Here is a 17,210-nt window from a genome sequence, read left to right on the forward strand (position 1 = left end):
AACTCAGGGGTCAGCAAACTTTTTCAGCAGGAGGCCTGTCCCTCAGAGCTTGTGGGAGGCCGGACTATATTTGGGAAAAAAAACCTGAACAAATTCCTATGCCCCACAAATAACCCAGAGATGCATTTTAAATAAAAGCACGCATTCTACTCATGTAAAAACACACTGATTCCCGGACCGTCCATGGGCTGGATTTAGAGGGCGACTGGGCTGGATTTGGCTCCTGGGACTAGGTTTGCCTACCCATGCAACCATTGCATCACTTAGCAGGCTGTGCCTTTAACTGCATTTCATCCAAAGCAGGGGTCAGCAAGGTTTATATTGTCTGGGCAGGCCCAGATCTGTCCCGTGGAGATTCCTCCATGGGCCGGACTGTGCATAAGTGTGAGTGCCTGCAATTGTCTGTGTCTGTGCAGATGCAATTTCCAGCGCTGGACTGGTTTAGCGCAGCACGCAAGCGGGCAGCACATTTCGGGGTGGCTCATGGGCCGGTCAAACGTCCTCCGCAGGCCACTTCTGGCCCATGGGCCTTAGGTTGCTGACCCCTGATCCAAAGTGTATCAATGCAGAATCTAAACTACATATTGATCTAACAAACATGTGGATCACTGTTTGAATGCTCTGAATACAGAACCTTGCAGATTGTACTCCTGTTTCTGTTCCTTTAAAATATGTGCTGGGATTAAGGGCTAAGTACAGGTTACATTGTCCACTTAAAAAATAAAAAAGTGTGCTTAACTGGCAATGGGGGGGGGGAGCTACCATGTAGCCCTGATCAAGAGTAAAGAACACTATGGGCAAGATTAGTCTTCCCTTGAACTAGCCATGGTTAGTTTGCCAGCTAATCAAACCATTGCCTGCCTGTTTAGGAGAATGGATGGCTGTAGGAGCACCTCCAAATTGTGCATTGGTTCTTTCAGAGATTGTCTTCCACTCCTCCAGCAAGTCCGTAAACACCAAATACATAGAATTAGCAGGCGGAAAGAATCAAGATCACATACTTGCAAAAAATGAGCATGAAAGACCCTTTCACCCACAAATCAAAGCATTTATGGTAATGCATTGACATCCATCTGTGTTGATTTGTCTGCAGAACCTACTATAAATATTCCACTAGTCCCTGCAGTGTCTCCCATTCTGTTTATGGGATTTTAAAAGAGATTTGTCTCCTTATGCTTTTCCTCCTTTGTCTTCCAGCTTGTCCTTATTGGCAAAGCTTATTTGTTTTTTAAGTTGTTCCCTAGAAAGAGTAGAAGATGAATTTTCCCTCAAAAGATGAGAGGATGACCTTGTAAGTTCTTGAGACTGCAGTGCTTTTGTTTCCTCTACGATCTGTTGTTTCCTCAAAATGGACTCCTGAATAACAAGAGAGAAAGGTTCTTAATAAAGCTTAGTTTCTAAAAGGAGAGTGGCTTAAGCTGAAGTACTGAGAAACTGTCTTGCAAATTCACATGGAAAATTAATCTTGCACAACCCATTGGGATGGTTCACACATAGCTCTAAAACAGCTATCCAGATCCTGGTGCTCTCCAGATGTTTCGGTTTACAACTTCCATCATCCTTGCTCTGTGCTGGTTGGGGCTGATGCAAGTTGCAGTCTGAAACATCTGCAAGACACCAGGCTAGAGGAGGCTGCAGTAAACCATGGTTAAATACTATGTGCCTGAGCTGCTACACGCAACATGCTTGAGCAAAGCCTCAGGTTCTTGAGCCTCTCCTTCCCTTCTTATCTTGCTGCATGGCTAACAAGGCTGGATTATCAGTGGTGCAATCGCCCCAGCGCCCTGCCTGCAAGGGGACCCAGACTTTGAGCTTTCATAAAAAAAGAAAGTCAACCAGCCACCTATTTAAAAAGTTTGGAAGTGAAATATACAGACAAATGGGCAAGCCTGTCTTTTCCTGCTTTTCAGTGTTTTTTTAGTAAACAAATGAAGTCAGCGCTATGATCAGGAGATAGGAATCCTTTGGTTCTAAAATGTGGACTTTCCTCCCTACCCTTTAGAGCATTTTCCGTCTCATTTTCTAGTGCAGGCATGTCCAGCTCCCCAAAGACTGCAATCTACTCACAGTAGGGTATTAAAATACTGGCTGTGATCTACCCATTGCCATTGCAAGGCAAAATTGTTGATCTTTCCTTTAGGAGAGGGGAAGGCGAGTTTTGGTTCCTTTTTTCTAATGCTTTTGGAGGACAAACGCTACGGGTCATGTGACTGACCGCGATCTACCATTAGTGTCCCACGATCGATCAGTAGATCGTGATCAACCTGTTGGACATTCCTGTTCTAGTGCATGCAGTCTGTAGTCTGTCCAGGTCCAGTGGCAGCAGTCAGTCAAGTCAAGAGGAAGAGTGGGGCTGAAGAGTGGAATGCTTTCTGTATTATTGCTCCACTCCCTGATCTAAATGCATGCTTTATCCCCTTAGATTATTGCTGTTTATAACAGTCATGGATAAAATGTTACACTCAGTCTTGGGGTGGTTTCACTTACCTGGATCATGTCCAGCTTGGACCGCAACGTCATGTCGTCCAAAGGGCCATAATGAGGCATGTAGCATAACTCTGCCATGTTGTTGATTGCTAACATCATCCTGCTTAGATCTTGCCTCTACATGAGCATAAAGAGATGGATGAACTTTGTCCTTCTCACCACTATACATCCACATATACTTGGAGAGCAGTGAAAGAAGACAACACTTATCAAGAGTGAGGTTAGTACTTTTTTTTAAAAAAGGAGATGCAGCTGGTTCATCATCTTCATTATCAATATAAATCCAGTTTCATCCCAGCTTTGCAATTCTCATTTCAGATGGGACACAGCAGCAAATTAAATCCCAGTTCAGTCGTCAGTCCTGCCCCTCCACTATCCTCAAAGCAGGCTTTTTGCAAATTAAGACAGGCATGGGGAACTTTTAGCCCTCCCGGGGCAGATTTACACTTGTGGTTTATAATGCTAAAAATCCATTGCTAAAATGTGACACCAGAGCGCCCTGCAGAGCAGAGGGCAAAGGGAAACTGTAGCAAATGTTATAGACCATTATATGTAATAATGTTTCAAAGATCAATGTAGATCTAGCCCAGATATTGTTGAACTCCCAAGCTGGCTGGAGGTAATGGGAGCGGTATTTTACTTTATTTACTTAAAAGCAAAAGTATTTATAAACCCTGTAATATATACATTTTTAATCTCTAAATTGTATACAACATCCAATCAATAAACAGGAGCTTTGGGGTTGGGTGGGGACTCAGAGAAGCTTACCTTTTGATCGATGAGACATTCCTCATTGTTAATGTGGTGACACAAGTGTTTCTTTTTTTCTTGTAGTGCACTTTTCTTTGACTGAAGTTCAGAAATTTTGCCAAGCAGCACCTAGGCAAAGCCATAAAATGGGAATTTAGGGATACGCTGTTCGTACATTTATTTTACGGCATTTGTAATCTGCCTTTCACCCAAGGATCTCAGGGCAGCCTACAGTAAACATTAATGTAATACAGTGGTACCTCTGGATATGAACGGGATCCGTTCCGAAGCCCTTTTTGCATCTAGAAGCAAACGTAACTAGCGACGGCACGTCTGCGCACGTGCCCGTTGCTTTTCGCCGCTTCTGCGCATGCGTGATGTCATTTTGAGCGTCTGCGCATGCGCAAGCGGTGAAATCCTGAAGTAACGCTCTCCATTACTTCTGGGTTGTCGCGGAGCACAACTCAAACGTGCATTCAACCCAAGGTATGACTGTAATTAACAATAAAAATATTAACCAAGCTTGCAAGAGGAAATAAGAGGCTTTGCAAGTGATTTCATCCACCTACACATGCAAATATATGCAGAAACACTTCACAGTCGCATTAGACTATTTGGAACTGCATGGCAGCTGAATGAAATAGAAATTGTATCTGGAGAGGTTTTGACTGTTTTGAGATTTCCTGATGGGCACATAGGAGCCCTGTTGGAGCATGCCAAGGGCCCATCTAGTCCAGCACTCTGAACCTGAGCGCAACAGCACTCACCCCTTCAGTGTCTGGCAACGGGTATTCAGAGATAAACTTCGTTCAACAGCGGAAGTAGAACATAGCCATCATAGGTACTAGCCAGGGAAAGTCAGGGTAGGGTATTTCAAGGCTCCCAGGCTTCCCTGAGAAAAAGTGAGCAGCACTGCCCAGAAAACAGCAGCGGTTCGTAATGGTAAGGAAGGGTCTGGTGCTGTAACAATGGTTTTTTTCCTCCACCACAGCAGCACTTAGGCTTATGGGGAAGAGCCATAGCTCAGTGATGCAGTACATGCTTTGATTGCAGAATATCCCAGGTTCAATCCCAGGAGCATCTCCATTTAACAGAACAGGTAGCAAGCCATAGGAAAGATTTTCTACCGGAGATTCTGGAAAGCCACTGCCAGTCAGAGAAGACAATACCTGCCACTATTGTAACACCATTCGATACTAATAGTATTAATACTAATACTATTAATAGTACCCATTGAGAAGGGAGATGTACACTAGTAGTACACAATGAGAGGGAAGATGCAAACTAGTAGAACACAATGAAACAATAGCAGCAGCAGCAGTACACTAGCAGCACACAATGGGGCAAGAGGGGGAAGCCATAATCATATTTTTCGAAAAACCTTTCAAAAAGATCATTCGCCCACTTCCTGCAGAAAAAGAAAACAACAGCAGCAGCAGCAACAACAAATCCTCTCTGAGGCTTTGTGGTGTGACCAGTTATAGTGCCAATTGGACCCTGCTCCGAAGGAATCTACAAGTTGAGAATCCTAATGAATTACACAGCATGGGTTTCCTATGTGCTGCAAATACTTCTCAAAGCTTTGTTGGTTTCAGAAGACAGAATTGACCTTCTCTAAGGTTTCAGAAAAGAACCAGCACATTCGGTGCTTAGTACAATCGGATTGGGTGTCATAAAAACTACATGCTCAGTGAACATTACAAATGTTGTGGTATTGTATTCCTCTCGCAAGATCCCTAATTCTTTTCGCGTTTCCTCAATGTGACACTGCTGGATGGACAAATTCTTCATCAAGCTCTGGTTTTCCTCAAACAGTGTCTTGTGCCTTTTGATGAGGGCTTCAACCATGGAGTCTTCCGGATATCCAAGAAATCCTGCAATGGAAAACAGGGAGGATTATGCTATACATGGAAAACACATATTAGGGTCATGTTTTTATTGTTTTGGTATTTTTGTGCTACTCTTTATTTTTGATGGCTCTTCAAAAGTGGTTTATGAAAGATGTCTTGTGGATCCTTTTATGAGTCAAAAGGCAAGAAATCTAAATACATATTTGTCAAGTACAGAGTCCCCCCCAAGTAAAGTGTAACTGTTCAATGATTATACTCACCTGGTGTGAATGTGGCGGTAACTTTCTTCAGGAAATCTTCGAAGCTTTTGTATTTTGCCATCTTCTTCTGTAGTTCCTTTTTTCTGAAGAAAAATATATTAGGGGCGCTTGGAATGCCTCAGACGTTAAAAATCGTCTTATCAACAAATGACTAGAATTCCTGGAAAGGGATCATAGCTGTAACTCAGTTACGAAATGTGAGGGACAATCCTCCCCCATCTCAACCTTGACTGCCATCTGCAGAGATGGCCCATGTTTAGTTGTACCACCAGTTCCTGCCAGCTGTGCGTTTGAGTGACAGACCAGCTTAGCCCAGTGTTGGCTGGCTGGTGCCCATTGGGACTGGTAGGCAGGAGGGCAGAGAAGTCAATGAGCCAATGATGAGCAGAGCCAACTAACTCTAGTTATGTTCTCATCCTCCTCCCTAAGGAGTTCTGCCGAGGCAACACTGAGACTGAGTGTCTGCCTGTGGAGTAGATGTAACTAAAAAGGCAGGCAGGTAGGGGCTGGCAGGGGGCACAGTGAAGTTGGTGGAATACTGCCCCTTTTGCTCTAATGGACCAGCCTTCACTGGCTCAAGTTGGTGATGATGATCACTGCATATATATTTATTTATATGCCGCCTTTTCCCCCTGACAGGGACTCAATGTGGCTTACAGATAAAAATGTGGTCAGCACCATCAAGATGTTGTCCTGAGGACCCAAAAGGGTCTTGGCTTTTGTTTCATTCATTTATCAAAATATTTGTGACCAGTTCTATATCAAAATGTACTCAGAGCAAGGTACACGGATATATTTGGAACCACCCTTTTGTTAGATAAGCAAGCAGATAAAAATGAACGAATGAATCACAACCATCTTAAAACACAGAGTGGCTGATCCCCTTATTATTACAAAGCAGAGTTAACAATTAATAAACTCCCAAGAATGCAGTTGGGGTCTTCTTAACCTAGGGCCAAAGTTGAAAGTGAGGTAGGCACCAGCAGAACTCAGAGGGAAATATATTCCACACCTGGGGCACCATTGTGTTTTTAAAGGAGGGAAAGGGAAAGCTGGCTGAGTACTGTAAAGGTAAAGGGACCCCTGACCATTAGGTCCAGTCGTGGCTGACTCTGGGGTTGCGGTGCTCATCTCGCTTTATTGGCTGAGGGAGCCGGCGTACAGCTTCCAGGTCATGTGGCCAGCATGACTAAGCCGCTTCTGGCGAACCAGAGCAGCACACGGAAACACTGTTTACCTTCCCGCCGGAGTGGTACTTATTTATCTCTTTGCACTTTGATGTGCTTTCGAACTGCTAGGTTGGCAGGAGCAGGGACCGAACAACAGGAGCTCGCCCCGTCGCAGGGATTCGAACTGCCAACCTTCTGATCAGCAAGCCCTAGGCTCTGTGGTTTAACCCGCAGCGCCACCCACGTCCCTCTGGCTCTGTACTCTTAGATAATTAAACATTTGCTCTATGTAAATATGTAAAAGATTAAATTTAGGAACACAGAAAGCTGCCTTATATTGAGTCGACCATTGGCCCAGGTAGCTCAATAATGTCTACACTGACTGGCAGTCCTACCTAGAGATGCCAGGGATTGAACCAGCGACCTTCTGCATGCAAGGCAGATGCTCTCCCACTGAAATACAGCCTTCCCCATTTAAGCTATGGCCCTCTTAGCAAGCCCCCATTCTTAAGAAATATAATTTTGATGATGATTCTATTCTGCCAGGGCACAGGACCTTCAGATCAGGAAAGCCAGCCATGCTGGCTAGCTGGAGAATAATGTGCAGTGGTGTTATCAGGAGAAGACTTTGGGACTGAAGTCCAGGGCCCCACTCAGAGGAATGTCCCAGCAGGAGAGTCCCCAAATACAGCAAAGCTGGCTTACGACATTTTGAAGTGGAGTAATACACACTGGCATCTAACGATGGGGCCTCCAGAAGTCCAGTGTCTAAGATTGCCTCACTGCACCCCTGCCCAGATACCCGTGGCTCAGTCTCAAATCCGTCTTAAAAGCATCAGTCACATACCTAACTTGGAGTTTCTTAAGCTCTTTTTTCAGTTTGAATACCTCACGCTTCTTGAGGGCTTTCAGCGCATGTTCCTGGTGGTACAGCTGAATGACACGCTCCTTCTTCTGACGACACTCTTTAATATATGCGTCAAATTCAAGAATTCGGTTCTTCCTCTGAACCAAGAAGGAGAAAGAAGGCTTAATCAGTTTTGCATAGTTTTGCTCAGTATTCAAAGGTGAGAGCCCATGAAGGGGAAGTCATTTGTTTCAGAGAAAATGAGAATGAATTCATCCTACCATCCTGGACACTAACCAAAAATGGAGGGAAGACTGATTAAGCTGCAGTCATTTACACACTTACCTGGGACTAAGTTCACAGCAACTTAGGGTTCCTTCACAATTCCACTTTTCCCATGCCTAGGAAGCAGGGGCCCAAGTGGTTTTCCACTTGTTCCACACTTTTTAGGTCTGGGTCCAAGCACTTTTGCCTTATACCTCGTCAGGCTGCTGGTTTATCTTGCCCAGTATTGCATATTGCAACTAGAAGGAGACTCTTCAGGGTCTCAGGCAGGTCTTGCTCATCATCTGACACTTGAAGCTTTTAAACAGAGATACCAGCAGCTGAATTGGGGACCTACCAAACAAAATGCTAGTGTCCCATCTCAAATCCCATATACAGCCTCTGCTATGCTGCCCTCTTGTGATCAGGCTGCCGGCCAGCACAGTGCTCTGGCGCTACGGTTGAGTATAAGTGAGTGTCATTTCCAGTTTCTTTCACGTTCTCATTTTTCCAATTGTCTGGAGGAGGCTGAGCACTGAGCCATGCTTAGATCCGCACTCGGCCTCCTCTGCCCCCTCAACATTGAGGGGGCCTGATCCCCTTCCAACAAATACAAAGGGGGTTGAAGACATCTCGGCCCCCTATAGCTAGCACACCTGACTGGCCCCCACTTCCGGCTTTGCATCATTACAACTGTGTGAGAATGGCAGTGCCTGATATGTGGTGGAGTTGCACCCCGATTAAGTACTTCTGGGGAGAAATACACGAGCAGTTGAAAAAAATGCTTAAAAATCCCATTAACAAAAAAAAAACAGAGGCTTACCTACTGGTCCTTTTAGGAAAAGAAATACCAAAATCGGAAAAAAGAATTTTCTTATATGCGACCACCGCAGCTAGGATAGCAATGGCATCTAAATGGAAAGCTAAAGAACTACCTACCAAGGAGGGATGGATTCTCAAATTTAATGAATATTTAAAATTGGTTAAATAACAGCATGCATACAATAGCAGTCAAATCAAAAACTAAAAAATGAATGGCAATGCTTTGATGATTATATGACAAAATATTGCTCTAAAAAAGACATGCTAATATGCTTAGGTTAAGAATGTAAATGCATGAAAACAATAAATTATCAATGACGTATGTATGTATACAGAGAAAATAAAAACAATCAGAATGCAATGATAAGGGTAAAATTGATTGTAGAGAAGACAAGTAGTGGTGGAGGGAAGTTAAACAGGGTGGTGGGTTTATTTTATTTTGTTTATGTTTTTTCTTTTTTCTTTTTGGATATTGTATAATTATTTAATGTATAATGAGTTAATGTTTCTTTTCTGTTAATAACGTTTAACAGATCAATGCAGATCCAGCCTAGACCCCAACTCCAAGTGCCCTCTTTATAGATGCAGAGTGATGCTTACATCCTGATCTTTTTGTTCAAGTGCCTCTCTTCGTTGGGCCAACACTTCCATCCTCTCTTTGAACTCTTGCTTCTTTGCAGTCAGTTCTGCAGAAGCCTGCTCATTTTCAATTTTTTTCTTCCGAAGCCGAAATCTTTGCAGTGCTTTTCTGCGATGCTGCAAAATCTCACTGGTGCTCTAGAAAACAAAACTGGTTTTTACAAATATACAGAGAGAGAATGATGGAAGGAGAGAGAACTGTAGGGTTTGAAGGGCCCCCAAAGGTTATCTAGTCCGTGTGTGTGTGTGTGTACACACACAAACACACACACACACACACGCCCCACACACTACTTTTTTTCTTTAAAAATGTTTAGGGCTACTCTCGCAATGAGGGAACTACCAGAATGTCCTCAGAGCTGTACCTCAGTGTCCAGGCTGAACGATGGGGGTGTAGACGCTCCTTCAGGTCTACAGGGTCAGGGAATGATGGGAGTTGTAGTTCAGTGCCATGTGGAGGGCCAAGGCTCCCCATATGCAGGGAGCCTCAGCCTGCATGAGTCAAGCAAGCTCTCCACTGCAGATGCTGACAAGAGGACAGAGCTGAAACGTTCATTCCTGCTCTCCCCCTCTTGCATGTTGAATTAGCACAGAAGGCAAACTCCCAAGTAGGGCTTTAACAGTTAGAAGAATATGATCTTCCCTGGATACCAGTTCAATCCCCCTGGCACAGTTATTATCAGAGAACTGCTTGACTTCTGCCAAAGCTCTGCTTTTGGCACACCTAATAAAAAAACAGAAGCCGTGTCCTATATTTAACCCGGCCCTCTTGTCTGAGAAAGAGAATGACAAAGGCAGCTGACCTCTCGCATGACAGGAATCTGAGGCACATCTTCATCCTCTTCTTCCCTATATATATAAAAAAAGGTAAATTGTTGTCATAGACCCATAGTACCTAGAAATGGCTCTCCGTGTATGAAAGGCAGCTCCCAATGTTCCGTCACACTTTGGTGTGACCAGACATCACCCTCATTTTTTCCCCTCCCCATTTTTCCCTTCCCCCTTCCCCCAAAAAGAAAAACCCCACCCTCCTACTCACCCCCCAGACTTCCCTCAGCTCCTCTCTCTGGTTTTTCAGCATTTGTTATTCTCTGCATGTCACAGAATTGTACAGATCCTTAATTTATCTATCGAAATATTATGAATAAAAAGTTTGTGTATGTTTATTCAAAATCTGCCAAGGAGACCAGTTCATTTTGTTGTTTCTTTAAGTACTTTGTGAAAGGTTTCAATTCATCTTTAAAGTCACAGTTATCCTTCTCATGTAATTTATGTATCACTTTTGCCAATTCTGTGTAGTCCATCAGTTTCTCTTGCCACAGTTCTTTGGTCGGGATTTCTTCATTTTTCCCTCCTTGTGCTATTAAGACTCTTGCCACCGTTGTCGCATACATGAAGATATTTTTCAGTTTCCTTGGCAGTCTTTCCCTACAATCCCTAATAAAAATGCTTCAGGTTTTTAAACAAATGTTAGTTGGAACATTTACTTCAATAGCATATTACAGACAGTGGCATAGCATGGGTGGCTGGGGTGGCATGGCACATTTTTTGGAGGGCCCCTGACCACAGGCCTGTGAAAGAGCTGTGGAGGCAGCATTTTTGCATGGCGGACCAACACTGCCAACTGCAGCTCCACTCCGGGGGCAGAGAGAGGAGAGTTGGCTGCAACATTGCCGGCCCTTTCCCTGACTGCATTGTGACACCCAATGTTGCTGCTGAGGCAGCTTTCTTGTGCCTGTGGCCCGTCGCAGCTCCACTCCTGGGTCAAGCCTGATCTGGGATGCAGCAGGCTCCCTCCATGCCCTGTGCCCCTATGATATGAAGGTCTACTTGGAAGTAACCCCCACTAGGTTTTGTGGGGTTACTCTGAACTCAGTATACAGAGAATTTCTTTTCTTTTTATGTAAAGCAGACCAAAGCAACTACCATTTTAGAAAGCAAGTTAATGTAATTCCTCTCTAAATTTTGTGTGCTGCACATTCAGACATGCGCACACATACTTCCATGATGGAAGCATAACAATTTTATTATTATCTGTTGTATATACACACCATGAGATATAACCCAAGTAGGGAGGGCAAGGACTACGTACAAATTCTCCTCAGTCTATACAAAATCAAAACGGAGAGACATAATGATATTTAAAACAAATCCTTCAGAAAACCATATTTCACACATAGGCAAAGCCATACAGTCCCAGAGGCTATTTGCAGCACTGTAAGAAATGAAATACCACCACATGGCCTGGCAACCTTCTGGAGCTTCCAACATTTAAATTATGCCCTATTTCCCACCACCACCACCACCACCATGTTCCACACATGGGGAAATTTGCAATTCTTGCAGTCTTCCATTTTTGTACAACAGATGTCCTAGCTACTGCCAACAACCATGTAATGAGTTTTTTGTATGCATTCATTGAGCCTGATCGCCCCATAGATTTCAACACAGAAGCTGTGGAGTCCTTTGAACAGGAGTCTTACAAGCAGCAGGGTTTTGTTTTGTTTTTTCTCAAATGGGGGGTGGATGCTTTAAAAAAATTAAATCCCGCCTTCTCCAATTACTGAGAAACTATATAGCAAGATGGAGGGAGGCAAAGCCAGCGACAATAGTGATAAAATAAATGGAATGTAGGACCCTGCAGAAAGAAATGAATAGTAGCAGGTTTTGGGGGTTGCATAAAATGGCAATGGGGCCACATGAAGCCCCCAGGCTGCAAGTCACCCACCTGTCCATACTCCTTAAAACTCCAGGATATAAATCTATGCTGAACTTTTGGAGACTGAAAACAGTGACAACAGCAGTATCTAGGAGTTAGGGCAGATAGCTGGAAGCATCACAATGGCACCTCTATGGCATCTTGCTTCATCCTTCAGCACCTACCCTATACAGGGTAAATCCCTTAACATACTAAGTTTACAGGAGATGTCTCCCCCTTTAGCACAAGGAAGCAACACTTAAGGGGAGTAGTTTGGCTTCCTAAATAGTACCGCTAGCGACATAGGGTTGAAAGGTCACAACTCAAGAGATCCAGGTGGGACCTTTACATTACTCCATTTAGGAGGAGACAACATAGCCATAGTGCCACCTGCTGGGTTCGTTCCATGGTCCTATCACTCAACTGCTGTCATTAGAGCAGTCTTTGCCAACCTAGTGCCATCCAGATGTATTGAACTGCAATTTCCGTCCACTGATGGGAGTTGTCCTCCAAGAAATCTGGGTTGGCACACACTGCAGTGAGAGGTGTTCAACACAGCTGAAGAGGAACCAGGACTGATGACAGGACAAAGGGAGGAAATTAGGGTTTGGTCACATATTACTAGATTTGTCACCCAATGAAAACTCAGGCTGCGTTCACACATGCGGTTTTCTAAGAGTCAGCCTCATTGGGCTTATTTATGAGTAGCCATATGGGATTGGGCTGCTAGCTGATTTAATATATGTTTTAATTGACCAATTAATGAATTTATTAATATATATTAATTTACAGAGCTCTAAAGAGGGGGGAAACCTGCTTTGGGTAGTATCCAAATAAGGACCACATCTGCACTATAGTTTTAAAGTAGCATAATGCTACAGCCATGGTCTCCCAAAGTAACCTGAGAACCGCAGTTTGTTAAGAGTGCTGAGGGTTGTTAGGAGACACCCGTTCCTTTAAGAGAGCTACAATTCCCAGAGGGATTGAGAAGAGGGATTAACTGTTAAACCACACAGTGGTATGCTGTTGTTTTAAATGTATATTGTGGAGTTGGTGCCTAAGACCACATCCACATCATAAATTTAAAGCAATATTATATCACTCATGGCTTCCCCCAAAGAATCCTGAGATCCCTGTTCCCTCATTCTTGATCACTGGCCGTGCTGGCTGGGGCTGATGGGAGTTAGAGTTGGGAAAGCCTTTTCTACATAGAGTCCTCCTGACCATCTTTGCAGGCAATTGCTGCAAGCATACCTGAATGAATTGGACTAAATGGCTAGAATAGAAGCCCATGGCAAATCAAGGGCCTAGGGTGAGCAACCAAATGTGGAATGCAAATCCAAGTTGCAATTACACATACTCTAATCCTGCAGCTGTGCTTTGCAAGGGATCATTTTCTATACCAACAAGTCGGGTTGCCACCTGATAAGGAAAAACCAGATGCTTGCCTGCTCTTGTACTGGAACAGAAAGTGCAAAAAATCAGCCAGGGCAGCTCTTCAGCGCAAGTTGTTAATCCTCAGACAATGCAATACCTTCAATAATTTTCCTACATATTGTGGGGAGTAAGAAGAATGCTCTTCCCTGCTCAACCACCCAGCAGTAATATGAGGCAGTAACTTTTTCCAATGCTTTATTTTCCCACAGGAAATTTTCCAGTTCAGAATGGCACCAGGAGTCTATTGATACTCAGGGCTCATCCTTGTTTCTGCTTGACCCACACTTATTCTAGGCATGTATCTGAGCAGTTTCCCCATTGTTTTCCAAGGGAAAACCCATTCTTTAGCGATAGATCTGGCAGTCTGGGTGAAACCTGAATCGCTCTTTGCTCCAACTGAGCACTAAAGAGTGGTTTTCCCTGGTGGAAAGCAGCGGGAAGTGTGAAGAAGCCCCCAGTCAAAAAACCCTGATGACCTTCCCCATATTGTTTTGGGGACTGAGTGGGGAGCAGGCATGATGACACTGGGGGCGAGGCTAGCCTGAATGCCCTGCCCCTCCCCACACTCTCACCATTCACATGTTCAGGTAACACTTACAGCTGAAGTCCTGGAGAAAGTTACAGATAGGTAGCCGTGTTGGTCTGCCATAGTCAAAACAAAAAAAATTCCTTCCAGTAGCACCTTAAAGACCAACTAAGTTAGTTCTTGGTATGAGCTTTCGTGTGCATGCACACTTCTTCAGATACACATGTCCTGGAGAAAGAATCTCTAGGGCTGTCAAGTCTACTGTAAAGCATTATCTGGCAGACCAATGATATATTGCAGACAGCTAAAGAGACGCCTTTCGAATTATGGTGCTGGAGGAGACTCTTGAGAGTCCCATGGGCTGCAAGAAGATCAAACGTATCCATTCTTAAGGAAATTAGCCCTGAGTGCTCACTGGAAGGACAGATCATGAAGCTGAGGCTCCAATACTTTGGCCACCTCATGAGAAGAGAAGACTCCCTGGAAAAGACCCTGATGTTGGGAAAGATGGAGGGCACAAGGAGAAGAGGACGACAGAGGATGAGATGGTTGGATGGTGTTCTTGAAGCTACCAGCATGAGTTTGATCAAACTGCGGGAGGCAGTGGAGGACAGAAGTGCCTGGTGTGCTCTGGTCCATGGGGTCACAAAGAGTCGGACACGACTAAACGACTAAACAACAACAACAAAAGAGACTCCCACATGTAGAAGCTGCAAATAATTCTTCAAATCCATCCAGGCCTTTTCAAAGCTGTCTCCGCCAGCTGAGCATAGTTTATGAGGACGCATGGGGGTTAGTCAGACCTCTCTATGATCGCCACAAATTCAGGGCCCACGTGTTTTGCAGCTCTCTGCAAAGTTCTTGCTTTGTTTTCTCATGAGTAAATGTGGGGAGATATTAAATGATGTCAACAGCTTTAAAAAATTCCATGGTGTGTTTCTACTCCCCCCGCAGCATGAAATCTTCTTTGCCCCATGCAGCGCAAACACCAAATGCAGGGTTGACTGTGGGAACTGTTTTATATGCCATGTTACTGTTGGTCTGGTATTTTAACGCTGCGGAAAGAGGCAACAGTGACATCATCCCTGGCGCCAGCCGTGCAGTTTGATGAGATCCACTTGAGCCGTACCACCAAGTGATTTGATCGGAATAAGAATGGGTTTGTTAGGTTTTTCTGTATCCTGTTGGAAGCCTTTGGTGTGTAACCTGGAAACGATAATTTCCTTGAGCAAGCAGTCCCAATGATGGCAGACAGTGAGTGTGGAGTAGTGGCTAGGGTCTTGGGAGACCAGGGTTCAAATCCTCACTCAGCCTTGAGGCCTACTGCGTGGCTTTGAGCCAGCCTTTGTCTCTCAAGCCTGACCTACCTCACAGGGTTGTTGTGAGGAATAAATTGAGAGGGAGATAAGTGTTTGCTTCACCTTGAGCTCCTTGGAGGAAAGGGATGGGCATAAATGTGCTAATTAAATAATAAGAATGAAAATGCGACCAGCCTGCCAGAAAATAGGTATGCCCATCTAACATGTATACAAATCAGTAGCATGCCTGTAGGTACATCTATCTTTTCCATGGCTAGAATGTAACCCACTCTACAAGGGGGTTAGAGCAGCATCCCCTGTCCCCACTCAGCTTGGCATGTGGCCCCCAGATGGTTTCCCAGCTGACAGCGCGGCTCTCAAACTGAATAAAAGTTCCCCCACACCCGTTTTAAGGAATGCATCACACACATCAAGGGCCACCTTACCTGTGTTCTCCTAGCTGGGTCACGAAAACATTTCCTGGCCCGTTTTCCACCTGCAGAAAGTATTTGGGATCATGGTCCCTTGTCATCATCAGAAAAGTCATGTTTCCTTAGGAAGGAAGGGAGGGGGTTGTGGAAATGCTTCCCCCTCCACTTTTCTGCAGGAATCCTGTGTACTGTTGCGCGCAGCAGTTTCACCCCCTGGGAAATTGGTCAAGAGAGGAAAGAAGTGTCCAGTTTGCCTCAGTTTGTCTAAAGCTTATCTCGGCACGACCAAATGAGCCCGACGGTGCTGCTTTCGCTGCATCGACAGAGACAGACATGTGTGAGCAGCAAACCCAGATCTAATTGCAAAGCTGGAAGCGCAGGGCTCAGCGCGGCAGGTGAGCTTTCTGGGTTGCTACTTCAGTTACCTTTCCGCCTGCTGCTGCTTCCAGTGTCCCCCTGGCAACCCCAGCACACAGTGCGGATCAAGGCCTCGAGTGCCCAGGGAGAACTGTCCTTGTGTTTCCCTGGGGAGTGATCTCTCTCCCCCCCCCTCTCCCCCCCTCTTCCCAGCACAGCTGTAAACAGAACAGCGCAAACACTGCATGAAATATACTCGGAGTCGAGAGTGGATTTCATGCTCTTTATTCAGCTCATAGTGGTGAGGAGGAATGAATGTTTCCCCAGAATATCTGCTTTATATACATTACAGTGGTACGCTTCAGGTTACATACGCTTCAGGTTACAGACTCCGCTAACCCAGAAATATTACCTCGGGTTAAGAACTTTGCTTCAGGATGAGAACACAAATTGTGCTCCGGCGGTGCAGCGGCAGCCGGAGGCCCCATTGGCTAAAGTGGTGCTTCAGGTTAAGAACAGACCTCCGGAACGAATTAAGTACTTAACCTGAGGTACCACTGCATTTGCACAATGGGCTGCTGCACGTGATTGGCTAATTCCAGGATTCTCCTGTAGGCCAATCAGGTTGTGGATTCACTTCCACCTGGAGCTGGATTGGGTGGCTCCTGTGGACCAATCATACTGCTGCATTGTTCTAGGACCAATCAGATTGCTGCATTTTGGATCCTATTCAGCTCAGTACATAACACTGCAGCAGCTTCTTTGCTAAATCGCTTTGGATGAAGATATTTTTTGTCTGCCTGCTCACAAGTATAGCATGAAACAAGGCTTAGTATTTGTTTGTACATTTAGAACAGTGATTTCCAATATTTGTGTCGCCATTTGTTTTTGGACTACAGTTCCCATCATCCCTGACCATTCGTCTTGCTAGTTAGGGATGATGATAGTCCTCTGGGTATAGGGCAGTATATAAATTCAGATAGATAGATAGATAGATAGATAGATAGATAGATAGATAGATGATAGCAGCACGGACCAGAAGCTTAACATGAGTCAACAGTGTGATGCAGCAACGAAAAAAGCTAATGCTATTCTAGGCTGCATCAACAAAAGTATAGTGTCCAGGGACTCAGCTACATTAGTAAAAAAGAAAAAGAAGCATAAATAACATTGTGACACAAGATGGTACTGTAGAGTTCGATCTTTGGCAATGTGATTTTGCATTACTGTACAGTCAAACCTCAGTTGTCGAACATAATCTGTTCCTGTTGTAAACAAAAGCCCATTCGGCTTCCGAAATGTTCGACAACCGAGGTGCAGCTTCCGATTGGTTGCAGGAGCTTCCTGCAAGCAAGCGGAAGCCGCGTTGGACATC

At 44.6% G+C, this 17,210-nt stretch overlaps 1 protein-coding gene and 1 long non-coding RNA gene across 5 annotated transcripts in view; one reads left to right on the top strand and one right to left on the bottom strand.

Moving 5' to 3' along the window:
• Positions 1 to 17,210, top strand: part of LOC310845116 — a 579,409-nt gene that overhangs the window by 213,756 nt on the left and 348,443 nt on the right. The gene's annotated exons all lie outside the window — the stretch shown is intronic.
• On the bottom strand, positions 1,028 to 15,930 carry CCDC197 (coiled-coil domain containing 197). 4 transcript variants are annotated; one of them, XM_083736797.1, is made up of 10 exons: positions 12,141 to 12,380; positions 11,817 to 11,895; positions 9,892 to 9,937; positions 9,050 to 9,226; positions 7,364 to 7,521; positions 5,348 to 5,430; positions 4,939 to 5,111; positions 3,256 to 3,366; positions 2,488 to 2,604; positions 1,028 to 1,356 (listed from the first exon to the last, which is right to left on the bottom strand). In XM_083736797.1, the coding sequence occupies exons 1-10, from the start codon at positions 12,166 to 12,168 to the stop codon at positions 1,171 to 1,173; spliced, it is 1,158 nt and encodes a 385-aa protein (XP_083592923.1). In that variant the 5' UTR covers positions 12,169 to 12,380; the 3' UTR covers positions 1,028 to 1,170. The 4 variants fall into 4 exon arrangements, with proteins under 4 accessions (XP_083592923.1, XP_083592924.1, XP_083592925.1 ...); XM_083736798.1 differs by lacking the exons at positions 11,817 to 11,895; positions 12,141 to 12,380 and adding an exon at positions 15,494 to 15,930; XM_083736799.1 differs by lacking the exon at positions 11,817 to 11,895 and having other exon boundaries at positions 12,141 to 12,375.

This window comes from Podarcis gaigeae, assembly GCF_964106915.1.
Source record: "Podarcis gaigeae genome assembly, chromosome: 1".
NCBI classification, from domain to species: domain Eukaryota; kingdom Metazoa; phylum Chordata; class Lepidosauria; order Squamata; family Lacertidae; genus Podarcis; species Podarcis gaigeae.

Coding starts and splice junctions, on each gene's coding strand:
- CCDC197 (XM_083736797.1), bottom strand. CDS start 12,168: ATGGCTATGTTGTCTCCTCCTAAATGGA. Junction 9,938..11,816: donor GTTTTAAGGAGTATGGACAG/GTGGGTGACTTG, acceptor TTATATATATAG/GGAAGAAGAGGATGAAGATG. Junction 5,112..5,347: donor TACCGCCACATTCACACCAG/GTGAGTATAATC, acceptor TTTCCATTGCAG/GATTTCTTGGATATCCGGAA.